General features: G+C 42.2%; 1 protein-coding gene across 2 annotated transcripts in view; it reads left to right on the top strand.

Moving 5' to 3' along the window:
* Window positions 1-27,140, top strand: part of Cers6 (ceramide synthase 6) — a 237,699-nt gene that overhangs the window by 160,924 nt on the left and 49,635 nt on the right. For both annotated transcript variants that reach the window (XM_075984978.1, XM_075984977.1), the window contains exons 5-6: window positions 20,506-20,556; window positions 24,319-24,411. In XM_075984978.1, the coding sequence (XP_075841093.1) occupies window positions 20,506-20,556; window positions 24,319-24,411 (144 nt within the window). The remainder of the gene's footprint in view (window positions 1-20,505; window positions 20,557-24,318; window positions 24,412-27,140) is intronic.

The following is a 27,140-nucleotide window of genomic DNA, read 5'->3' as shown; positions in this document are numbered from 1 at the left end:
ACTCTAAAGCTGTCATCCGCAAAGCCTTCCTGGCCACTCCCGTGTCAGCACCTCCCCTGCATCCCATTGCCTGTGTGCTATCTTCAGATGCCATTATGCTAAACCTCCGTGGAGTTTTGCTGATTTTGCCTGCTGACTCTCCCCACTGAAGCATCATGGTTTCTGTTGCCGTGGTCCCTGTATCTGCACCTGGAACCCTGCACAGCCACAGCGCAGGTGCTGGAAGAGGGAATTTGATGGAGTGAATACCTGGGAACACTTTAGAAATGTAATCATCGTGGGATTCAGTGTGATGATGTCTTGTGCTGTTTGTTAAAGGAGTGCCACTTAAACAGACACACGCAAACTGAAGAAAAACCATGGTACAGCTGGCCTGCTAGCTCCGTCTTGTTAGCGTTGGCACTTGTCACAGCTGCCAAATTTTCCTATATTTAGATAGTTGTTTCATTTCTTCCTGTTTAGACTAACTGTAATTTTTCTCTCCCTGGGCATCCTCTTTGTTTTTCCAAGGACAAAAATTACAATGAACCCCATTATGAAGCCAATTGATGCTACAATGATTTGCTTCACTTCCGGCTTGGATTAAGTTGTGTTCACTGGAGCAGAACCTGCATATGTCCATTCTTGTTACTGTTATTGCACTGTTAGTTAAAAGCTAAATGTTATCTGTGTCTGTAGCCGATAGGATTTGAAAACTGAGTCATTCTTTTAGCTAAACCGGGTGACATCATTCAGTTTATATTTTAAAAAATGTGTATTTTACTGCATTCCTAACTTCACACTAAGTCAAGATAAACAAGCTACAGTCCATAGAACCATGGAGGTTAGGTATAGAGTAAGGGACTAGGTGGGCGACAATGGATCTTCCTAGGAAAGGGAAATGGGATCCAGTTATGGATGAACAGGGGTGGGGGAACTGGACCAGTATGAACAAGCATGGAAGAGAGGAAAGGAAGGGGGGTGAGAATAGGAGATAGCTAAAATCAAGGATTCTTGAGGGGTGGTATGGAAACCTAGCACAGTAGAAGCTCTAAACTATGTATAAATATGAAGATAATCTACATGAAATTGCCAAATAATGTGGAGGCAGGGCCCCAGCTGCACGTCTCTTGTCACTGAATGAAGCTCCCAGTACTGGGAATGGGTTCCATATAGTTGAGTTATTCTCCAAAGGGGTCCCATGGGAACAACCAGACAGCACAGACTGTTACCAAAGCTATAGATTGCTCTCCACAAGCTGGTGGTAAGGCGCTATGGCTGAAGACAATACCTACACAACTCATTGAACACAAAGAAGTAGAGCTGCTGCCTACATAGACCCTTCACACCCGCAGACTAATGTTCTTGGTATCAGAAGGTACTCCGCATGCTACCAAAGGAGAACTGTGAACACCCACCCAGCTATAAACCCCTTAATCTACAGTGGTATCCTGCATGCATGCTAATGCGATGGTGCTACAAAGCCTGTGTGAGTAACTAACCAATATCTGGTTTGTCTGAAGGTCCATACCACAAGATGGAACCCATACCTGATGATACTTGGTTGCCGTAGAACCTGAGACAAGATAGAGCAAGGACCAAGGATAAAACCAAATACTGCTGTTCTACTAAAGGAACATAGCAATAAAATGACTCCTGATGACATCTTGCTATGTTTATCAATCAGTGCCTTGCTCAACCATCATCAAAGAAGCTTCCTCCTGCAGAGATGGTGTAGATGGAGGCTGCTCATTCGTTTCCCCGCAACCCAGACCAGAAATAATCACACAGAAATTATAATAATTACAACACTGCTTGGCCTGTTAGTTTAGGCTTCTTATTAACTAACTCTTATATCTTAAATTAACCCATTTCTATTATTTTGTATTTTATCACAAGGCGTGTGGTTTACTGGTAAGGTTCTCCAGTGTCTGTCTCCTTAGGCAGCTACACGGCATCTCCCTGACTCTGCCTTCTTTCTCCCAGCATTCAGTTTAGTTTTATGCCTAGCTCTATTCTGCCCTGCCACAGACCCAAGCATCTTCTTCATTAACCAATGGTAATAAAACATGTTCACAGCATACAGAGGGGAATCCCACGACAAGATGGGAACAAATATAGAGACTCACAGCCTCATAATATACACAGAGTGAGAAATCTTGGAGCATTCATCCCAAAAAGGAATATCTCCATCAATCTCTTCCCTGAGGACTCAGGGAACTCTGCAGAAGAGGAGGTGAAAAGAGTATAAGTGTCAGAGGGAATGGAAGGTGCCAGTGAAACAAGGCCTTCTAAATCCAAGAGGAATGATGCACATATGAACTCAGAGTCTGAGGCAGCGTGTGTGGAGCCTGAATGGGAGTGTACCAGATGGGTTCCCATAGCTGAAAGGAGACATGGACACAAGCCCCATCTCTAATGCAGAAGTTATCTCCAGTTGATAACCACTTGCAAATGAAAATTTAGAGAGTCTCTCGCTGGAGAAACAAAACTACCCTTAAGGGTATATATACCACATGCCCAGCAGAAGATGATCAACAGAAAACTAACTCAGTGGCCTCTTTGGGGGCTCCTTTTTCTCGTAATGTTGTAGCAGGGCTTTTTCTTTTTAACTTTATCTTTTTAAAAATTTTATATCCTCTGTCTCTCTGTCTCTCTCCCCTACAGGTTCTTTGCTTCTGGTTTTGTATTTTTATGGGATTCTTGACTGTGTGAATGAGTGGGTCTTACCATCTACATCTGTCTTGCACCTTCTCTTGGGCTCCTTTCCTTCTGGTTATTTTTGTTTTGTCTTATTCTAATGTAGTTTTATCATGTTATATATTATATTATTTCACCTTAGAAGCCTGTTTGTTTTTTAATGAGAAACAAAAAGTAGATGGATACGAGGGGATGTGGGGAAAAATTGGGAGGAGTAGAGGGAAGGGAAGACATAATCAGGATATATATCATACGGTAAAAACTATTTTCAATAAAAGAAAATATAAAATAAATAAACATTACAAACTGAGTTATCCTCATAGAGATTAAAAATATTGTCAAGGCATCAAAAACCCTCTAATTATGAAATTTTAGAAACTAGTTGGAAACCCAGGCCAGCATTGTCATTAGACCTGGTGATGCATCTCTAAGGTAGTAATTGCATGTTAGCCTGATACGAATTGTCTAGATAATGCTTCCCAATGATGACAAAATAACATGTCTTCTCAGGTCATTTGCTAAAGCTGTTTACATTGGAGCCTGTAAAATGTCATTGTCTCATAGTCATTTCCCTTCCAAAGGTTACTCCATGCGTGCAATGAGCCATACATGGCCCTTTGAGTGTAGATTGCTGCCATGAAGACATTTGTATACTTAGCCTGGTGTCTGATGGTTCCAGCCTAGTTCAGTTTCATGGACTCTCTAAGCACCACCCATTTTTGCTGCACTAACAGCCTTGTTTCTCACTTGTTTGCACGAGGAAGTTCGGTGATTGATAATGCGTGTGCCTGGAGAACCAGCCATCTGACACAGCAGTAAGGGCAACCCTAGGAGAGTGTATGAGCCAAATGACAAGAAAGCAAACATTGACAGGTTCATATTATAGACAGCAAACTCAGAACCATTCTAGGTGTAAACAAAGCAAAGAAGCATTCAAAGAACACAAGAGGAAACATTCTACCTACATGGATATAGGCTTGTCAGTGAGACAGTGTGGCTGGTTGGTCCCCATTTTTTTTTTGTTTCCCAGTAAATAGAGTGATAATTCGAGAGATCATGTTTTAATATCATGCCAGTTTCATTAATCGCCCATCCATTCTGGCTCATTGACTTTAATAACGCTTTCCACTGATGGGTGCTTTCTCATGCATTCGGAAAAACCTCACAGTATCACCAGCTCAGCCCTCCTGATATCGCTCAGCTGCATCCGTCTGTCCTACCTGGGTCTTGCATCACCTCCCTCTAAAAACTGATTACACACTCGGGGAGATCAGAAGCTAGGAAAAGAGGGAGACGCGCGTGATTAAAATTCAAACATGATGATCAAAACTTAACTGTTTGGAGATCAATTCTTTGTAATTAACTCGGCACCCCATAAGATAATTTCTCTATACTAATTAGGAGGTAAGGAGAATATGAAGACTTAGCACTCATTTAGTGGCCATACTTTGTTCAGTTGTCTTATTAGTATTGAGTGATGATGAAAACAGGTTGCCATCCTCTGATGAATATTAATATATGAAAGTGCCTGTAAGGAAAGGGTGGTGATTATTTTTCCTAAATTAAAATTGCAAATTGTCATCACAATTTAATTTAAAATTTTTAAATCTTTAATAATCAGCACAATATAGAATAGGCACCTCAGAGAAGATACACTGAGAAACAATTACAAACTTCATGAGTTTCTCTCAAAATCACAAAGTTAGACCAAATGAGCTTTTTATTATCTTGAATCCTCATAATTCTCTGTTTATATCTCATACAGGTGCCAGCTTTGCATGTCAGGTCCTCTCCTTTACCGTAGATGAACAGGGCCCCTACAAAAAGAACCCAGAAATCTTCCTGTAGATGAGGTTTGCTTTTCTTGGGGACAGAGTTGACAGTGCAGCCAGAGTGTGGCAAAACAGGTTTGTCTTTCAGAAGAAAGATGGAGGTGTGTCAGGACACAGTCCAAGAAATGGAGTCCTGTCAAGATTCCGCGTGCTTGTGAGAGAACAGGACGAGAGTCTTGTGACCCCGGTTTCTTCAAAACTCAGAATTGCCCTTGGGATATGTTTGCGTGCTCTTCTGAAGTGGAGCAGACAGGAGTGAGTTCTCTTCAGCTGTTGTCTGTGCAGAAACATGTTTTTGCCACGTGTGACGTGCGCTTGGGATTGGGCACTTTACCAGGTGACTCACCCTCAGAGTACATTATCTGATGCTCTGAATAAAGCTGGCTATTGCATGAGACTTTAGTCCAGCTCATTTTTAGGCTTTGCTTTCCCAGGTTCACAACGCCAACTAGAGCAGTAAACAGAAGTGGGGGGGGGAGCAGTGGAATATAGGGTCAGATAAGGGTTAGATAGGAATGACTGGAGCCAACTCCTTGCTTCACACATGAGCACCCTGATGGGTGAATTTATTGACAGAGTCATCGGCTGGCTAGGGGCAGGGCAAATCCTGAGAGGGGGGTTGTTTGTCCCCTTTGTGCCCCTCTTCTGTGCCATGTGTTCTCTCTGTGATTGCAGGGATGGGAACATCCATCCTCTCCGTTACACTTCTCTACCTTCAGCATAGTCCCTGCTCATATAAATTAACACTGGAAGTGCTGGGCATTTGGGTTCTGTATTTCCCTAGAGCATTCTCAGATGGTGATGTCCCATCTAATGTTCACTCAAGTAAAATACTCCCCTTCCATGGCCATCATGGCCATTTCGAGGCAGAGACTCATTGATAGTCCTATGATATGAACTTAGGAAATACAGACCTGTTTATTCTTAATAGGTTGGAATCTATGACTCATCTGATGTCACATGCTCCTTGTAGGTTTCCAGATATGGTACCAGATATGGAGGCAAGCTAACACTTTTCAAAGCAAGTAAAATTTCGTGGGTACGGAAAAAAATCAACCTTAGGGAGCTCTATATTTTGAAGAGAGTGAATGGAAGAAAAGGCTTTTCACTCCCTTTTAATATGATCTCTTTGAAGTGTTTAAGGTGATTTTCATGTATGTAGGACATGGCTCAAGGTAACTTTATGTAAAGGAAAACAGCGATGCCTATGAAAAATCCTAATGGTCATTTAAGCTGCACAGTCTCAAAGGCCAGTTCTTGTTCTCTCTTACTGCTAAAGATCATCTAATTGCATTCTTTATTGTGACCCCAACAACGAGTCTTCCTCCATTCAGCCTGATTGGTTTGGCTCTGGCTTTTGTGTGGGAGGGATGCATCAAGCTTAGTGCCAGTTTGCTATTGACTGTATGACCTTACATATGGTGAATGACATTTGTTTGAATAACTCCAGGGTCTCGTTTGTTGTGAACAAGGGCTTTTGCAGATAGATATATCTGTTGCCATGTGTATTTTGCATGGTCAGGTAAAAGATAGCAAGGAAAACCAGCAGCACAGTGACTTGAAAGACAAAGAAATGGATCTATGCCATGTGTAAAAACTCTGTTAGGAGTGGCCTGGGACATGTCTGTTCCTGGGGGTTGTCAGAGACTTGAGTCCTTTTCTATTTGTTGATTTGCCAGCCTCAAGGCAGTAGTTCACAAACTTCCAGGTTTGAAACCCTGAAACAACATCAAGATACATCGAATCTTAAAGAGCTTTGTTTATATATTGACATTAGACACTGTAATATCTCTTGATATTTATTTATTGGAAATTAAAACTGAGGAACTTTTAAAAGTTTTCTTTTGAAAAAATTTCTTTAAATTAAAAAAGATATTTAAAATTAACATAAATGAATCCCTTACATTTAACACAAATGACATTTAAAGAAAAACAACTGTTTCCTAAAATTAAAATTTTGGATGGTTTTGTGCTGTCCTTCTTCAGTGCAGATCAACTAGATGTTTATTCCTGTGCCTGTAGTCAGTCAGTTGTGATAGATTGTTTTAGCTGAAGAAATTCAAATGAAGAAATCTAGACTCCCAAGATGCATAATTTAGTAAAGTAGAAATATGTTGATGTGCCTATCAGGGGATCCAAAATAGAATTTTCCCTCTTCCTGTAAAGTATTTGATCTGAAAGTATTGTGCAGGGAGCCTTTCTCGCACAGCGAAGACACGGTTGAGGGAGGCTTGAATTTGGGTCCCATTGCTCTGGTCTGTTGTCTTTATAGCTTCTGTGAGGTTTCCCCTTGAGCATCTCACACAGCAGAGTTTGTAGCAACACTTGTGCCTGGCAACAAGAAGGGGTCTCTAAATATCAGTTTCCTTTTCACCTGCCTCTCTCTGCTGACTTGCATGGAGCAGTGGTTCCTGCTGCGTCTGTATTCTCAGAAGTCTCCTGACCAACTGCCAACAAGGCAGCCAATCCCAGAGAGCCCGACATACTCAACCTGTATTACAGGTATTTTTTAATTGATTCTATTGAGCTCTGCATTTTTTCTCTGCTCCCCTCCTTGCATCTTCCATCACCTTTATCCCTCTCCCATGGTCCCCATGTTCTCAATTTACTCAGGAGATCTTGTCTTTTTCTACTTCTCATGTGGATTAGATATATGTATGTATCTCTTAGTGTCCTCATTGTTGTCTAAATTCTCTGGGATTGTGATTTGTAAGCTGGTTTTCTTTGCTTTATGTTTAAAAACCACTTATGAGTGGATAAAGATAATAATTGTCTTCCTGGGTCTGGGTTACCTCACTCAATATGATGTTTTCTAGCTCTATCCATTTGCCTACAAATTTCAAGATGCCATTTTTTTAGATGTCATTTTTTTTCTGCTGTGTAGTACTCCATTGTGTAAATGTACCACATTTCCTTACCCGTTCTTCGGAAATGGGGCATTGAGGTTGTTTCCAGGTTCTGGCTATAACAAAGCTGCTATGATCATAGTTGAGCACATGTCCTGGTGTCACAATTGAGCATCCTTCGGATATATACCCCAAAGTGATATTGGTGGGCCTTGAGGTAGATTGTTTCCTAATTTTCTGAGAAATTGCCATACTGATATCCAAAGGGGCTGTACCAGCTTGCAATCCCACCAGCAATGCAGGAGTGCTCCCTTTTCCCCATAACCTTTCCAGCATAAGTTGTCATCAGTGTTTTTGATTTTGGCCATTCTTACAGGTGTAAGATGGAATCTCAGAGTTGTTTTGATTTGCATTTCTCTAGGTAACTAAGGATGTTGAGCATTTCCTTAAGTATCTTTCAGCCATTTTAGATTCCTCTGTTGAAAGTTCTCTGTTTAGGTCTGTACTCCACTTTTTTTTATTGGATTATTTGTACTTTTGATGACCAATTTCTTGAGTTCTTTGTATGTTTTGGAGATTAGACCTCTGTGTGATGTGGGTTGGTGAAGATCTTTTCCCATTTTATAGGCTTCTGTTTCATCTTGTTGGCCATATCCTTTGCTTTACAGAAGCTTTTCAGTTTCAGGAGGTCCCATTTATTCATTGTTTCTCTCAGTGTCTGTGTTACTGGGGTTATATTTATGAAGTAGTCCTTTGTGCCAATGCGTTCAAGTGTACTTCCCACTTTCTCTTCTGTGAGGTTCAGTGTGGCTGGCTTTATGTTTAGGTCTTTGATCCATTTGGACTTGAGTTTTATGCATGGTGATAGACATGGATCTATTTTCATTCTTCTACATGTTGATATCCAGTTATGCCAGCACAATTTGTTAAATATGTTTTCTTTTTTCATTTGATTTTTTTTGCTTCATTGTCAAAAATAAGGTGTTCAGAGGTGTGTGGATTAATATTCAGGTCTTTGAATCAGTTCTATTGGTCCTCCTGTCTATTTTTATGCCAATATCAGGCTGTTTTCAGTACGGTAGCTCTGTAGTAGAGTTTGAAGTTAGAGATTTAAGGCTTCAGATTTGAAGCTTCCAGAAGTTCTTTTATTGTACAGGATTGTTTTGGCTATCCTGGGTTTTTTGCTTTTCCATATGAAGTTGAGTACTGTTCTTTTGAGGTCTGTGAAGAATTTTGCTGGGATTTTGATGGGCATTGCATTGAATCTGTAGATTGTTTTGTTAAGATTGCCATTTTTACTATGTGAATTTTACCTATGCAAGGGCATGTGAGATCTTTCCACTTTCTGGTGTCTTCAATTTCTTTCTTCAAAGATTTAAAGTTTTTTTCATACAAGTCTTCCACTTGTTTGGTTAGAGTTACTCCAAGATATTTTATGCTATTTGTGGCTATTGTGAAGGGTGATGTTTCTCTGATTTCTTTCTTGGCCCATTTATTGTCTGTGTACAGGAGGGCTACTGATTTTTTGAGTTAATCTTGTATCCTGCTACATTACTGAAAGTGTTTATGAGTTTTAGAAGTTCCATGATAGAATCTTTGGGATCGCTCATATAAACTATCATATCATCAGCAAATAGTGAGAGTTTGACTTCTTTTTTTCTGATTTGTATCCCCTTGGCCTCCTTTTGTTGTCTTACTGCTCTAGCTAGGACCTCAAGAACTATGTTGAATAGATATGGAGAGAGTGGACAACCCTGTCTTGTTGCTGATTTCAATGGGATTGCTGTGAGTTTCTCTCCATTTAGTTTGATGTTGGCTTGCTGTATATTGCCTTTATTATGTTTAGGTATATTCCTTGTATCCCTGTAGAGGTACTTTTTAAAACTGAAAAGTGATGTGTGTATTAAATTTTCAAAGAAGTAGGAGTTTTGCAGAAGGGAAGAGCTTCCAAGGGCCACAGGAAACGATTTCTGGAGGCAGAAAGCCAATACACTGGAGCTCAGAAGACTGGGCAAGCTATGAGGTGCCAGACAAGGGGCTCTGTGGATAAGGCAAACATATAAGTGGTAGTTAGACTGACCACGACAAGGAAGGCGGCTTGGAGAGACCAGTAGACAAGTGAAGAATAGTCTTTCTTGCATGATCACAGTGGACATCTAAGCCAGCAAGAGTCTAGACTGGGAAGAGGTGTATTCTACCTGCTTGATCAGAAATGAGGACAGCAAGCTAAGCTTTTTCCTCTCTGGAGAATAAAGTACAGGGATGAATGAATAGAAAATATGTTGGAGCTATGACTCCATCTTCAAATGACAGTGATCTGTTTTGATTTTCTCCGGAAATTCCTCCCTCTGTCTAGTGACTATCTTCTATATATCTACTGCTTCCTACCATATGCCAACTCCAATAGAGTCTCCCCCTTCCGCAACAGCCTCCAAGGCTAGGTTTAGTGCCCTCGTGTGTACTCCTTTCTTGCATCTTGCATTTATAGCTTGCATTATAGCATCTATAGCTATAGTCTATAATGTACTTGTTTTGGTTGCCTGGGAGATGGCAAGATTCTCCAAAGATGGAGAGCTTGAAGGTGGTGAGTTCATGTTAGCCACTCCACAAGCACACGAAAGACTGCATGAATGCAGAGGGTACCAGGACAGCACAGAGATGCCCGGGACTAGTTGGTGGTTTTAAAAGTAAATATGCGGTTAGTGAGGAACCTTTGGACGCTAGAATGAATGTAAAACTTTGTGTTATATTATTTGCTTATATTAGTCTCTAGTTCTACTTTAAATTGAGAATTTAGGATTAAGTTATTAATAATATGTTTATACTTAAAATAAGCCTATAAATACAGAACTCCAAAGGCAGCTATTTCCTGTGCTAGCTTTAAACTTAAAGCTAATTATGATTATTGGATAATTTGAGGGTGGCAATGTATTATTATTCTCTTAATGCTGTTTATGCACAAAATGTCTTTTATAGGACCATTGAAACTTCATAGGCTGGACTTAACTGTCTTTGAATAAAACTTGTTCACTGCAGAAAATGGATATGACAACCTGTTTAGTTTAATATTGATATACAAACAAAGGAAAACCACTGAGAAAATCACTACTCAGAGATAAGTAGTAAATAGCTCATTTTAAGGTGTGTGTATATAAAATGTAGTTCTTTCTCCATATCCACTGTTACTACAGTTAAGGATTCAATCAACTATTGATAAAAAAAAACAATGCACGTGTATTAAACATCTACGGTCTTCCAAACACAAGCGTGTAACCCTTTCTCCCAGAGCGCTGTCTTCGGATTAGATGTGCTTCGTCTGGAGAGGCTTTACACTATGTGGGAATATGCATGGAAGCATAGAAGCAAATGCTACCCCAGTTTATACAAAGGCCTGAGCATTTGCAGATGCCAGTATCTTTGAGAAGTCATGGAATCAATTCATGGATATCAAGCAAATACAGTGTCAGCTCTATCTCGTAAACATGTTGTAGACTCTTCTTGTGATCTGATTTTCACATAAAATAAGCCCATTATGTTCATCCCTTTTGGCCCCATGATGTCGGCACAGCTGGGATAGACAGTCCCGTACGCCTCTGACAGCAATCCCACACGATATTCCAGCAGTGTCGCCCCCACCCCGACTCGACTTATTCCAGAGCTGTGGGGATCAGTTAGGCTCAGGAAGGTACAAGCTAGAAACATGGAGAAATTAACACTGTAGCTTTCAGGCAATAGGGGATGGGAGGGGAGGGCACATTGCAGGTGTCCCGTTCTGAGGTGAGACTGTGACTGGATGCCTGTGAGGAAGGGGCTTTCCAGTGGGGTTCAGAGGGTGCTGCCAGCAGCAGGAGTCAGCTCGTTTCTGCAAACCTTACCACGTTTCCTCCTCATCTGCCTTGCTTTCTTCTCACCAGTCTGCATCCAGTTCTGCATCCCAGCATCTGCTTTTAAAGGAGGCCAGACTCAGAACGTTTAACCTCATATTATTGATAATTATATTTATTTTATCCATACATAATTAGAAAAAGAACTGTAACAGATATTTATGTATCAAATGCCTTTACAACAAAGCCTGGTGTTTTGTGGTTTGGGGGTTTTTTATAGTAAATTCTGGGTCAAGGGCATGCACATTTTAAAGGCTCTTGATATATGTTAATTGGCAGCATATTGGTTTTTATTTGCACTGATGATCCCTTGATATTAACCTTGTTAAATATGTTCTAGGTACTGCAGTAAAATAAAAAGTCTGTGCAATTTTGTTCTATAGATTTTATTATTAAAACAGAAACATTTTATTTAAAAGCTACCTATTTGTATTTTTGCTTCATTTTTCTATCATATGTTAAGTCTCTTGGTCAGTGTATGATTCCTTTACATATTAGAGCTATCAGTCCTTTGTTGCATGTTGTAAGTTGTTCTGAAATTGTCTTTTGACTAATTTATACTTCTTAATAGCCACTCTTGTTGGCTTCGTTGCCAAATTCCTTATTAATTAGCCTGCCCATCTGCCGTCCTTTGTGTTGACATCTTCACCGTTTTAGTCCTCTCTATAAATCATATTTTTTCTCCTTGGTGAGGTCTCTTCATCCCAGCTTCTTTCTCTAAACATGGAATTAACCAAGGCATCTGGATTTTTACTTGTGGCTACGTGGAGAAGCGTTTACATCAGCCCTGACAGAGGTGGCCTGGGATGCTGGTTCTCGGGAACCAGAGCCAGCATGCCCTATGACAGTTTGGTGTATTGGAGCCCTGCAGTTGAGCAGAGGCAGAAAAGTTGAGTTCTACTGGCTGAGAGGAATGCCGCTGACATTCCCTCATCTTTGTTTTTCTGATAAAACCTTCATAGAGGCCCCGTGGCCTCAGGGCCAGGGCTCTTTAGGATCTTCTGCTTACATGGGCTTGCAGATCTTCAGATCACTTTCAAAATTGATTGCAAAATGTGCTGAAGACACATGCAAGACCAGATCTAGAAGAACAGCACCCCTGCTGAGCCTGATCAACATGAAAGGCTACCGTCCTTGTGTGTTGCCACGGGGTTGGGTCCAAATTACATCGCATGTGACAAGAACTTTCAAAGCTAACACAGAGGCCGTGCGCCTCCAGGGAGAAATTACTGCTTTGCAGATTTATAGTTGTGTGTCTCCAGGCTCAGAAAAGGAGAAAAAGATCCCTGGTCCCTTCTGCTAAGCATTGCCGGGAACTTTCTACCTACAAACATAGTTCGTAGGATGAAAGACAAAGACAGTTTCTTTGCATCTTTTTAAGATTGCAAAACATAAAATGTACCTTTTGATTCTGTTTTTAAATTAGAATAAAATCTAGATCATTATACTGAATAATAAAGTATCCAGTTGGGTGTTTACAAGGACTTTCGGTGTTTATGTAATATCGATATTAAACATTATTAAAATTACAGGTGAAAGGAGAGATACGCAGAGATGTTGGAAGATAGGCACAGTGGGTGTGACTGAGCTTCAGGGTTAGATGTCAACTTCCCAAAGCCAAGATGCAATGTCATAGGAGGTGACCTTGTTCTCATGTGTCAATGAAACAAGCTAAGCTTTCACAGAAAAAAAAAGCACAATATTTTTTTCCCTTGGACTGAAAAAAATATTTCTTCCCTTGGACTAAATTTCAAAGTAAAAATATCATGTGGGACTTTAGATTGATCTCAGCATGAACGAAGAGTGATTTCTAGCCTAAGTTTGCTGCCAGCATGGAAGCATTTTCTTTAGTCTGTTCTAGAAGTAAGGCCTGGATACACCCAAAAGGTATAATGTTGAAATAATGCAATATTGCTTGGCTGGAGTGTTTTCAGAGAAAAAACAGTTTTGCAAAAGGATTTGCAATACTTATATGTTATTAATACATCTTTCCTTAATTCAGGGAGTACCTTTCTTGCATTCCCATGCCTAATCCAAAGAGCCAGACATTTATTACTTAAGCCACATAGGGCGGTGCGTTTTGGACTGTCTTCCTCTGGTCATGAGAAAACCAGAAGGAAGTTTTGTTTCTTTGTTGTTTTGTTTTGTTAACACAGGGTGTCACTATGTAGCTCTGACTGTCTTGGAACTCATATGTAGACCAGGCTAACCTCAGGCTCAAAGAGATTCCCCCATCTCTGCCACTACCTCTGGAGTGCTGGGATCCAAGGCCTGTACCACTATGCCCAGCCAGAAGGGAGTCTTGGTGAAAAGAGGAAACTGAAATTTTGCCTCTAAGATGCTATCATTAAGTACAGACCACAGACCTTTCATGTCTTTGATAAAGCAACACATGTAATCGTATTCAACATATTCAAACCTACATATTTTAATTCATATAATTCATGCTCTCTTGTTAAACCAAAACAATTATTTTGAATGAAACTATTATCTCCTGAGCTTCAGGTCCTCACCACTTCCCTAAAAACTATGCATGGATGTATGTATGTATGAATGAATGATTGTATGCTTGTATGTTATATGTACCTGGATGTGCGTTTCTGTTTTTTATTTCATCGTGGTAAGCTGTGTATTCTTTTCTGATTGTATAACATCTCTTCTCCCTTTGCTTAAACTGACGTAATTATTTCAGAGAATAAAGTGAACGGACCTTACCTATTTTTATGTTAGATTCGTGATGGGATCTCTATAGCACAGTCAATAAAAAGAAACCTGATAACCTAGATTTACTTACTCTTCAAATAAAAAGTAAAAGAGTAAATCTCACTCATATCTTTACGTATGCAAATGAAGACTTCGGGGTGAGCCCTAGCAGTACCCCCAAGGCTCCATCCTGCTGCTGGGATTTGGTTTGTTGGGGGTGAAAAGAGCCACATATGCCTCCCCTGGGGCTCTGTATTATTGATGAATGTGCTTGCTGTTGAGTTGGTGTCTGTGAGCAGATGTTCTTAATGTAATGAAAAATCCCTTTGTACATTGTGGTTTAGATGGAGGGTGTTGAAGGTAATTTTTCATACCCCATAATGCGACCTTAGTCTTAATAAGATACTTTGTCAGTTGGCTTAAAATGAAATCAGCTGGTTTGTAATTTAGTAGCTGGTAAGCGTCGTGTGGTCTTATAATTCTGTGTTAGCTTAGACTGCCGTCACAAAACACACCGGCTGCCTGAAATGTATTCCTCGCCATTCTGGAGGCTCCGAATGAAGGTCTGGCAGGCAGTTGTGCCCAGTGTGCAGATGGCCACCTTTTCCAGGACTCTGCACCACCTCTCTCTTCTGAGTGTGTGTCTGGAGAGGACGAAAAGTATTTAAGGGCTATGCCTCAAATACAGAGACGCTGAGTATTAAAACGTCTGCATATCAGTTCAGGGTTAACGCACAAATCAGTCTGTGATAGATTTTAAAAATTAAAAAAGTGTTCATTCACTATCTGTTGACCAGTTTTAACATGGAGACAGCAAGCCCAAACATCTCCATGGTGACTGATAACATGGAGCTCTCGATGTAAAAGGCCTGGGGATCTTCTGTGGATTAAATTGGATTTGAGAGGGAGGTCTTTTCCATGTAACAGCATTCAGTGTTATTAGGTAATAGTCACATACACGAAAATGTGAAATAAACCCCAAATGTCTACCTGGTGGCATTTTTTTAATTGCCTATCTGTGTCCATCCGCAGTACCTAGAGGGGAGGACAGTGCAAGGACCTGCCTGACTTGAGTTTTCTACTGACCAGCTAGGTAGCCCATGTGTTACTGTTCCCCTCCAAAGTGGGTTCTGGAATGACACTTCACCTTGGTGTATATATGAAAGGTAGACTATGCTACTGTGTTGTGTTTGGGGCCTGTCCGCGTGTATCGCAGTAGCTCAGAAATGAGAGCTGTGATAGAAATTTGTGTATCTTACATAGGCAGTACAAAATCAGCAAACCAGGACTGGTGAGGAGCCCCTGGCACCATCTCAGTAGACCTCGGTTCTCATTATCTCCCTCCGATGGCCGTGAAGGAGTGTGACAAACCTATTCCCAGACAGCGGCGCTGTTAGGAGCAGCATCCCAAAGTGTCTCACAGAAATTCCGCTCACAGCTCTTCTGCTGGAAGTTAGATGTACGGCTGTTCTAAGGGAGGTTGGCCGAGAATCGCTAACTCTAGCAATCATCTACCAGCAAAGATTCCCTTCTGCAAATGGTTGTTAGAACTAATTCAGTTCGTCTGTGCTGAATTATAGACTAGCAATGAGTTGCTTAGAATCAGCCTTTTTAGCATCCTGTACCACCTTACTTATAAGTATAGGTCATGATCTAACAATTCCAGCATCAATTGGGATGCAAGAAATGCAGAGTTTCACCACCACCCCCCCAGCCAGATGTACTGAATCAGGCTGTCTTTCAGCAATGTGTTGAGCTCCGAGCCGCCACGTTCTTTGTAAATCTCTTAAGGCAGGCACCTGCTAGCTGCGTTATTTTGATCACTGACAAGTTGTGTGCAGATTAGATGAGACAATGTGCATGAGTTTACCTTAAGTCTGCACGGGGCTTCATAGCGTTGCTTACGTGGACAGGTGTGGAGCAGGAAGAGGCTGCTGCTCCTGCGCTACCAAAGCAATAAACATGGAGAGTTACTGAACTTCCTAAGTTTCCTAGCCTTTTAAAAGTAATACCTTTATTTATTCTTTGGAAATGTATTTATACATTAATATAGTATACTTTGATCATATTCATCCATCACAACCCCCCAAGCTCCCCCAATGTCTCCCACCCAGTCTTATTTCTAACTTCATACCTTCTTAAATATGTCTTTTTTTTATTTCTTATATGAGTATTGTACTTCATTCATCCCCCCCTTTCCCTTCCTCTAACTTATCCCATGCCTCCCATTCTCATGGCTCCTTATTCTTTTTGTTTGTTTATAAACACAGCTGATGCGTCTCCTTAGTGTAGTTCCTTTGGATAAGTGTTTAGATTTGCTCACTTAGGATTGGCACTTGTCCCTGGAGAACACTGTTTCTCCCTCCCTCAAAGGCCATTCATTGCTTGTAGCTCTTGATCTAAGTATGGGGCCTTTTGAAATTGCTCCAGTTTATGCAGAGATGTAGACTGGTGTTCTAATTGTACAGGTCTTATCTAGGCAGCCATGTTGTTGACATTTCCTGGGTGCAGTGTCCTTGTCAAATAGAAAGACACCGTCTTTCAGGATATGTCCTGGTTCTCTACCTCCTGCAGCCTTCCTATGCCCTCTTCTGGGATGTTCCCTGAACTTAGGTGTAGGGATTGTCTTGTAGATGCATAATTTGGGGCTGAGCACCCCACGATTAATCAATTTTTGCATTTTGACTAGTTGTGGATTTCTGTAGTGGTCTCTGTCCAAAGCAAACTCAAGCTGTGATGAGGGATAAGAGCCGCACTTATCTGTGACTATAAGAGTACATTTAGAAATTGTTCTCGTTTAAGGAAGTGACAGTATTAAATTTTCTAGGGTCTCTGACCTCATCAGCCACAGGTAGTAAACCAGGTTTGCAGTACGAGGCATGAATTCTCTCCTGTTGAGTGGATCTTAACATCAAATATGATGACTCTCTAGGATTTAAGAGCCACAATTACACTTTTCAGGATATATTGCTATTCTAGTCATTGCTGGGGTTCAGGGAGTTTTTGACTAGGTTTACGGTACCAGACATCAATGCCTTCCTGTGGAACAGGACTCAAATCCAATCAGAGAGCTGCCAGTGGCCACCACAACAGCTGAGCCACTTGGCAGTAGTGGGCATATCTTATCTGGTAGGTGGTTCTCGTAGATTGTAAGCTTCACTGCTAGGTAAACATACCGATGCCCTTTCTCCCAGGGAGCCTGCAGAGCACCTTTGAACATGGAAAATGCTACCCAGTAGGGAGAAAGCTTTCATCTTAGTCCCGACTTGGTTTCTCTGGTTCTTGCAACCAAGATAGGTGGTGTGTTCAGCAACAGGGGCTTACGATTGAGTTGTGACAGGCAACCAAGAGCCATGGTAAGAGACTGGACTCTGAACAATTCATAAGGAAGTAACGCAAGCCTGGGACCAGATCGTTGTTTAATAACGCATGCCTCCTGGGAGCAGCATTAAAAGTTTGTCAATGGAGAAATTGATTACAGGAATTTATAAAAGTTTCATGGGATAAATTTAATTAAAACAGTTAGATGCAGGAGCTGGAGAGACGGCTCAGTGGTTAAGGCCCCCTACTGCTCTTGCAGAGAACCCCGTCCAGTTCCTTACCACCCATTTGGCAGTGAACAGCAGTCTGCAACTCCAGTTCAGGGGATCCAACACCCTCTTCTGGCCTCCAGGGGCACATGTATGTGGTGCAGAGACATATGAAGGCACAACACATATACACACAAAATAAAAATAAATCTTTTTTTAAAGTCACGTATAAGATAATCTTATTATAAATTGCAGATTCATACACCAGTATCTAGCCGTAGGCCGAATATCCGTTCTCTGAAAGTGTAGTCCAGAATCAGCCCAGATTTCGGCTGTTTTTGAATTTTGTCATGTTTGTAAAGTTGTTGAATTTTTAGGGTTTTGGATTTTGGAGCACTTCTGGTTTGAATTTAAAAGTAAAAGGTGCTATGCCCAAGAGAATCACCTTTTGGCTGCGGAGTTCTATTTTGTTTTCTCTGTGAATTGGGAAAGACATTTGATCTGCCTGTGCCACAGTGTTTGGGGGCATCATGTGTGTAGAAGTGTGATGTTAATAGCTCGTGCTGTGTTGCCCGTGGAGGAACCTTACGGTTACAATATTGGGTCAATAACTGGCCAGCTGAGCTGGGGCCCTGGTGGCTCTGTCCTGTCTACAGTGGCTAGTCCTTTGCCTTTGCTTTGGGTGGAGATCAGTGTGAGATAGACGTGTGTCCACTTCACAGGACAGTCAGTCGGCAGGACCACAAGAGATGGGGGTCTAGATGCTGAATGTCCGATGTATCCAGGGAGAGGGTTCAATTTTTTAGAATAAAACCTAATACACAAAGAAAGTGGGAGAGGAACAAAAGCTGGGTGCAGGACTATTTTCTGCATCTGCCGTCCTACCTGTGACAGGAAAGGGACAGGAGATGATAGCCACAGAAGAGGTCCCTGCGACATCTTGAGGGGCAGATGCCCTGTGCCCTGCGGGCTTGAGACTGGAAAGCTCTGCCAGGCTTGTTATAGGCCTCATATTTCCTTTCATTCACATCCAGAACATGCTGACCTGTCGTCTACTTTGAGCACGAATGCTGGGGTCTGGGGTCAACACGTACATACGACATCCTTTTCCCTCGGGGATTTTCCCATTAATTAAGTATGGAGATACTTTATTCGAGATAAAAGTAGTGAATGACATTGTACTGAGCTTTAAAAATAGATGTTATGCTATGCCCACACTTTTAAAACGTGCTTATGTGTGTGCATTTAAAAGTAAATCTATATTTATATCTGAAATGTAGAAGACCAGAAATGTGTTATCATTTAAAATGTTCATGCTAACAAGAACTCAAGTCGTTTGTATTTTCATGCTCTTCTGTGCCCTCCAGATCTTCTTCGATGAACATACATGGCCTGTATGATATGAAAATAGAATAACTTGCTGAGCCTTTGAGGCTGCCGTCGCGTTTCTATACACTCGGTCTCGTTCGCTCTTCGCTGTTGCCCTGCTTTAGTTTTTCCATTGCTTGAAGAGACACCAAGGCAAGCTATAATAGAAAGCATTTAGTTGGAGGGCTTGTTTACAGTTTCAGGCCGAGTCCCTGGCCATCCCGGAGCAAAGCAGGGTGGAGCAGTAGCTGAGTTTACATCGTGGTCTCTAAGCTGGAGGCAGAGAGGTGGGGGAGGGGCGCTGAGAGAGACTGGGTCAGGTGTGAGCTGCTGAAAGCCCAAATCTCCAGCGCCGCCGGTACCTCCAGCCAAGCCACACTCACCTCCTTATCCTTTCTGAAACAGTGGCACCGGCGAGAGACCAAGCATCCAAATTTATGTGCTTTCAGGAGCCCTTCTCATTCAAACCACCACACACCCCATAATCGTAACCATCAATGGTCTAGATAAGAGAGATGGAGGAAACAGACAGACCAGACCCCCAGGAAATCAAGGACACTAGCCACACAGAGTGGATAGTGTTGAACCAATAGCAAATGAGAACCCAAAAGAGCAAAACTCTCAAAAGAAAGAAGGGGGATGGTGCTTAAATGAAGAGAAAATATGGAGACTCGCAGACATTTTAAAATGTGCTCCCTCAGGGGGCCCTTTTTATGCAGTTTGGTTTTATCAGACTCAGATGAGACATAGTGACTGCATGTCAGCAGGGGACCACACGGTCTCTATTTGATTGCAATTTAGGCACTACTGGACCATGTGACCTAGGAAGATCTTCCAGACAAAGGGCCTGCATTTACCTAATGAAAGAAATAAGAATAATATCAATACCATTGTAAGGATTCAATGAGTTTTTTGCATCCGCACCACCACAATGTGTTAGACATAGGCAAGCCTAACAAATATTAGCCGCCAGAAAGTAGTCGTTTTCATCATGTGGCCCAGGAGTGACAATCAGGGAGAAGAATCACCAGAACAATATGGGTATATCAGTGCCTAGGGATGGGTACTTCAGAGTTGGCGGCTAACCGCGGATGAGGAACCTCAGAGAACATTAATAGAAAACTGTGAGGATGTTGGTCCTGATGTTGTTGGATGGTTCAGCTCTCTGTCTCAGTTCCCATCAGTTCTTCTCTGGTCATTGTAGGTTTTGGAATTGGTGTGATTGCTTAGATTTTTTGAAGTTATATGCTTTTATAAGGCAAACAGTTGCCATCCAAGAAGAATGATTTATCCTAGAAACTTGGACCAGAAGATGGGAGGTAGAGGGTACCATGGGGATTCCTCTGAGCCATCCTGCTGAAGTGAAGCGTGTCGGGGAACCCTGGTCAAAGAATGAATATTGAGGCCCGGGAGTTCCAGGGTAGATTGTACCAACTGTTAGCCATGTTTTCCCATACTTGAGACGGATGTTTTGCATCCAGCCCTGGAAGCACAGCTGTTGAGGTTGGTACATTGCAGGAATACAACAGAGCAAGCGACCAACAGAATACATGACCTCCGGGTGTGAGAGAACTCCATTCCAGAGAGCACTGTGGTTGGATTCCTGATGTTTTAACAGTTCTAAAGCATGTAAAGTCCATTTCTTTGTTTTTTTTTCTTCCAGACCCCTTGGCTGTGGAATACAAGACACTGCTGGTATAACTACCCCTACCAGGTAAGGAGGTCTGACTTTCTGGGGTTTACAGATGTAGGGAATTTTCCCTAGGTCATCTTCCTGGTGCATGCAGAATGCACCTGGTTGAGTAGCCACTTACGTTTTGGTATTACTCCTGTTCGTTAACATCAACCATAACCTAGTGAAGACAAGGCTTAAATGAAGTGCCGAATCAAAGTCTGGTTGCTTTATCAGGTGGGATAAATATGTAAGGTTGTTTTGCTGGAGAACAGGATCTAGTCACTTCAGTAGGTGACAGGTTCCTGGTTCTCAGCACAGAGGAAAGTCCAGAAAGGCCTGCTGGCAGTGAGGGTTTGCCTCCACAGCAAGTAGGAATGTTCAGGGGTAGCCCTAGAGGGGTCTGCTGAGTTCTGTTGACTTTGAAGCTTAGAAGTAGCCTCTAAATATGTAAATCAAGCACCATTTCTCCCAATGCAGAAAACTGCACTAAAGCCATTACACCTGGATGAATTGTTTCTGTAACTGAAAAGGAGGCACCATCTTTGACAACTGAAATGCAATCTTAGCCCTGGAAGGGAAGGCTTCCCTCTCTGCCCACTGCAGCACTTATGCATCCACTCGTGAATTCAGTAGGATTAGCACAAGTCCTTGTCACCCCTGGAGCAATTAATTTTGATTGCATTAAAATATAAAAGATCAAAGGTAGAATGGGGAATTTTCTAGTTTGTCAAGATATGTCCTAGAAGGGAAGCAAATGAAACTAGGTATTGTAATAAGCGCCTTCATTTTTATTTTTAGCTTGGGGTTTGCATTTTAGAGGCGTTTAGACTTCCTGTGTGTGTAGGGTTAATGGGGAACACATAGTCCACATTTTCTGTGCTGTCCTGAGAGCTGCCATTGGTAGAGGCAGACACTGGATACTCCTTCAAGGGTAAGGGCACATTGAAATGGAATTCCAGTTTGCATTTGGATCCCTTAATTTATTTAGATTAGAAAAGAATTTCCATAAGCAGCAGGACATAGTTAGAGGAAGCTGAGAATTCCTGCAATAACTAGGGACCGACAGAAGGTGGAAGCCAGTCCATTACCTGACACAGTTGCTTCAGGCCCAGCCACACTCCCCTGTCTGCATGTGTCTCAGCATCTCCCTTCCTACTTAGAAAAGGGTATTAAAGGCTTCTGGAAATCTATTTGGAATGTTGGCACCACAGCTGCTACAATGCCCCACGTTTAAGAGGTAAATTCCGCAACAATGAAAGGCATTGAGACAAATGTCATACAAAATGTAACACTTAACCTTGTCTTTAACTGTAATGTAGCCCAGAATAACTTTCACGTTCTAAATGCAGCTGCGAGGGTGTTTGGTTGGAGCTGAGTGTCTAGGACTGTGGCCCAGAATATAGCCGTGGGCTGTTTCATAGACAGCACCATAGATTTAGCATGAAAGTCTGAGGGGCTAGAAGATAAGGTTAAATTTAAAAGTGGAAAATATCCTCAGGGTGGAAAGAAAGATACCCGGTCTGTGGGGATTTGAATCAAGAATTGTCTTCTAACTGGTAAGACTAATACAGTTCGGGATCCCCAGATCTCAGAAGTGTTCATGGTCTCTCATGGCAACAGTGGTTGTCCTCAACAAGTGACACATGCTAATAAAAATTACTGGCTTGCTTCGCGTAGGGGGTGTAGGAAATTAAATAGCATGTATGCAAGTAAAATGCTTTGCATACAGTCATATATATATAAATATGGAGAGCAGATTTCTCAAGCCTTCAGTGCACTTTTAAAGATTGAACATGCTCATGAAATATGTATTGTTTTCAACACATAAGTAACCGGATAGGTTTTTTTTCAGTGAAAAGTAGTAGTTCTGCTTCGACTTTAAACACACATCCTCTTTTATGTGAGTGTGCCTATTTGTCCCACATGTAAGAGCTTTTATGGGTGTGTATTTTAAAGATTAAAGTAGCATAAGGTTTATATGCGGTTGGCCCTTGTACAGCTCATTACAAGGAACACACACTGGGCAGGAGAGGCCGCAGTGTAGTGGCCAGGGGCCTCCCTAGCCACGAGACCTGGCTGTGTCCTTTAAACCTGAATTAACTGATAGCAATTTTCTGCCAGCTCTGTAATCTGCACGAGGAATGAGAGTGGTAATTTTGCAGATTTCAGGATGCTCAGAGTGAGTCACGTGGGTGTGTTTCGCCAACTGTAGAGTGGCGGATGGGTGCTGATTGCTGGGGTGCTCACACGCACGTGAGCTCGGCCCGTCTAGATGTGACCTAGCGTGTCCTGTGACCTTCTGAGGCACTCTCCCAGATGATGATGCCAGGAGGCAGAGAATCTCATCAACACCAAAATCTGACCTTGGCTCAGAAGCTCCAGCCGGGGCCCTGTTTTCCCAGACTGCATTGCTGCTGACAGCATCTGAAAGGCATGTCAGTGGGAAATAGATTTCTTTCAAGGTACCCCTGAGCACGGATGCTGCTTTCATTCCACAGGAAGAAACCGTGCTCTGTTCATGAGAGCTCCCCTCTCATGCCCTGATTACTGCCCAACAGCCCATCCTGCAAATTCCATCACATTGGATATCAGGCTTCAACACACTGGTTTGCAGAGGTCCTAGCATTCAGTCTATAGTAATTTTCTTTGTCACTTTGAGTCCCGAACTGCCAAACTAATATCTTATCCTATAACGTTTCTTGTTGGAAATATAAGAGAGACATAGTTTTCCTTGGTGCCCGTACTGAGTAAGAGCTGTCTTGTGATAGCCATTCACTATGCCATGCCTGGCATATGGTGCATACGACATTCATTTCCTTTATACTACAGACTGTTGCCTTCTGAACAGTGGTGTGAATATGTTTGAAGAGATTCAGAGATAATTTTTTAATCTTTCCAATAAGCCAAGACACTTCATTCCAGCTCAATTAAAAAACAAATTTTAAAAAGCTAAAAATAACTCATCAACATACTGTTGAAAAAAACTTTGATTTTTTTATGTAGTGTGTGTGCATGTGGTGTGTGTGCATGTATGTGTGTGTGTAAAAAAACAAAATTTTCTGACTTTACTGTCTCTCTGAGCCTCTGAGGCAGTCAGAACAGGCATTGTCTCCAGTCCCCTCCCCTACCATTTTATAAGTAACTTTACTACCATGTTATAGAGCTGGACTTTCACCTCAGACTTTCTGACTGAGTGCCTGCCTACTCGAGTGTCTGTTTGTACCCTTCTTGTCCCTCTGATCTTTAAGTAAACATTTTTGAATCCTTTGTTTTGAATATTGCAATATATTGAACATTTCCAAAAAAAAATTTTTCTGATGAATGTCGACCTTGAACCTCTGTTTCATTGACCATTATGGAACACATCCCTACCACCTGCATTCCTTGTTCTGTGCTTTGAATTCTCACATTGGCTGCTGCTGCTGTGTGTGTGTGTGTGTGTGTGTGTGTGTGTGTGTGTGTGTGTGTGTGTATTAGGGCATGTGCCGCGTTGCCTAAGGTGTCTCGAAGCTGCTATATGTGAAAGAACCATAGATGCTATTGTTACACTCATTGAATAGGATCCCAAACTGCCGTACAAGCCAATGCTTTCTGGGTTTGAGATGAGATAAAACTAATGGTATCAAGCGGTAGTCTATAAGCAACCCCGAGATGCCGCCATCTACCAAGAAAAGGATGGGAATTGCGTGTGTTCAGCATAAGACTGCGTTAGCAGTTAGCAGTGAGCTAGCTTAGGGCGTTAGGGATACAAAGCGGGTTTTCTATTAACTGTTAATCTCCCCCTTTTCATTTTCCCCTCAGCCCCTCACTGCTGACCTTCACTACTATTATATCCTGGAGCTGTCGTTTTATTGGTCCTTAATGGTTTCCCAGTTCACAGACATCAAAAGGAAGGTAAGAGTTGTGATGTCATATGGGGCTTGACTTTCGGGTCCTCTCTGAGAGGGTGAAGAGCCTCGAAGGCATCATCTGAGTTCTGGGACCTCTAGATTAGCACTGGTTCCTGCATTGGACCAGGAATTCTGTCTGTTTGTGCTGGTTTTATTCTCTTCCCATCATCTCTTCTGTCTTGCCCCCAAACCCAGTATTCTTCATTCCATGCAAAAATACAGCAACAAAAACAAAACAGACATCTCTGTAAGATGGGAATGGGAAAATCCCAAGGTTAGGGCGAACCTTGGCTATGTAGTGAGGGTGAGAGTCTGGGCTAACCTGGACAAACACCTGAATACACATGCATGGATATGTGTACATCTTCCTAGACATGTATACGTGTGTGTATGACTATAATATATGTGTATACAAATACCAGTAAGGCCTTTATTTTTAAAAAAATTACATAAAAAGAAAAATTCTATGTATAGCTTTAGAGAGAGAGAGAGAGGGGGGGGGGTCTCAGCATTTCCACGTGCAGAATGAGTTCTCCAATTAAAGAATTATCTCATGCAGCTGTTCTCAACCTTCCTACAATAAGACCCTTTAATACAGTTCTTCATGTTGTGATGAGCCCCAACCATTAAATTATTTTTGTTGATACTTCATAACTGTAACTTTGCCACCATTATGAGCTGTAATGTAAATATTTTTGGAGCTAGAGGTTTGCTCCAAAGAGGTCATAGCCCACAGGTTGAGAACCACTAATCTAGTGTCAAACTATAGCATAGAAGCAGCTTTCCTAAATGCATTGTGCTCTGCTTTTGCCCCTTCTCCCCAGTGGAGTCGCTTTTACTGAGCGACCGTCTCCATGATCCATTCGTTCTGGTCGCATCATAACAGGCCCTGGGCAGGATCACCGCTATGCATCCCCTACTCCCGTTCTCTTTGATGGTTTTCTCAGTATTCCTATACTTCTGTCAGTTCCTCAAAGTTGTCTTGCGGGCATCCGTCTAAATGGAAAGGAGAAAGGCAGGTCACTGCACTTTAAACATTCATTGTTTTAGTATTTTTTTTTGTTTATTTATGTGTGTGCCTATGTGTAGGTATGGACACATGGGTGCAGGTACCCTCAAGGGTGGGACTCTTTCTCTTTCCAGCAGCCGTCATGTGCTTGGCTAGCAAAGCAAACAACAAGAAACTGTCTGCCCTAACCTTTATCAGTTCACATCCTCTCACCATCTGAAACGTGTGGTCCCATGAAGGCCAGCTTAAGCATAGTGGGTGACTCATTAACACCCACACTTGTGGCTTCCTTACTCATTTTAGTGAGCACTCTGGAAACAATTAAAGCATCTTCAGTGGTGGCATGCCAGCTGGATCTCCTCTGTCACGGGAAGAGCACTCGGGTCCTCGGAACGTGCAGCCTGACGATTCGGAGCCAGGTTCCAGATTAAGCTCACTTTGTGAGCTTTTCCAGTAGCTCCTGCGTCCTGGTAGTCACATAAGTCAGGCTTAGAGAACACAGAGACACCTTACGTTCTTTTTATTTATCCTTCGACTTGAGAAAATGAACGTCGAGTAAATCGGCGTAAATCTCTCCAGGGCATGCGATGTGGGAATGAGTTAAAGCCCAGGGTTGCCAGGCAAGGTCTTAAGATTCGTTCTTTGCTTAGACACGTCCACCACTCCTGCCTTGCCCTGCCGTGCCCTGGCCAGGAGCCTCTAACAGCCCCTTGGAGTGCTCCCCTGCTTCACTGAGGCTTTTTTTGCCTAGTGAGGTTTAGGAGTGCTTTCTACAGTTGGCTACATTCACTGGAGAGGGGATTGCTGTCTTTTGCTTCCAAGTCCTAGGAGACATTCCATTCCAAAAGGTCACCGAGCTCCCTCCACTTGCACGAGCTTTCTCATTGCTTGTATAACTTGTCTTTTCAGTGAGCTGGTGTATTCAGGCGGTCTCCATTGTTGTAAGCCAGATTGCCATTATCCCAGCCACGTTCACAGACAGCTTACTTTCAGACATTGAAGTATGTCACTTTTTATATTTGTGTGTGTATTTAAAACATAGGTAGGGAACACTTAAGAAAGTGATCATTTGACCGCAAGGTCTGTGAAACTGACCTAGGTCTGAATATTGTGGGTGTTTAGAACTTGATTTTATGTTGTTTCCCCCACCCCCGAGCTATTAAAATACTTGGCACCTCTCTCTTCATTTGGTCAGTTTAGTCTTGTATATTCCTGGCACAGCTGGCTTATTCTGGTTTCTACACAAAATGGGCATTTGGCCACCACCGGACCTGTGTGTTGGTTGGCACAGGTGTTAATATGGAAACTGCTTCCCTCTGCTGCTGTCTGCACCTTCACCTTTCTGACTGCCCAGGGGTCCTCAGCGGCTCTGACATCATTACACCCCCCTCCCAGGAAGACCTGCTCTTCTGCCCTTGGTGATTTATGGTTTTTATTGGCGGCCTAACATATTCTCCACCTTCTATATGTGGTGGCATTAACTCAGCTGTCTGAAATCTCCCTGCTTCCCTAATCTTGGCCCGGACCCACTGAAGCCCTGCCTGCAGGCAGTGGAGGGTGAAAGCCTCTTGGGGAAGCTGGCTGTGTGTGAGGTCCTTAAAAGTGATTAGCAACACTTTGACTCCCCTCTTAAATCACAGTGAGCCAAGCGGTCATTTCAAAGACCGGGACTTATAAATGCTAAGTAAGAGTCTATGACTCAGGCTCTTTGAATCTGTATCTTA

The sequence above is a fragment of the Microtus pennsylvanicus genome, chromosome 9, assembly GCF_037038515.1.
Source record: "Microtus pennsylvanicus isolate mMicPen1 chromosome 9, mMicPen1.hap1, whole genome shotgun sequence".
Lineage (NCBI taxonomy): Eukaryota > Metazoa > Chordata > Mammalia > Rodentia > Cricetidae > Microtus > Microtus pennsylvanicus.
The sequence above is the reverse complement of the archived record's forward strand: the minus strand, read 5'-3'. Positions and strand labels throughout refer to the sequence as shown.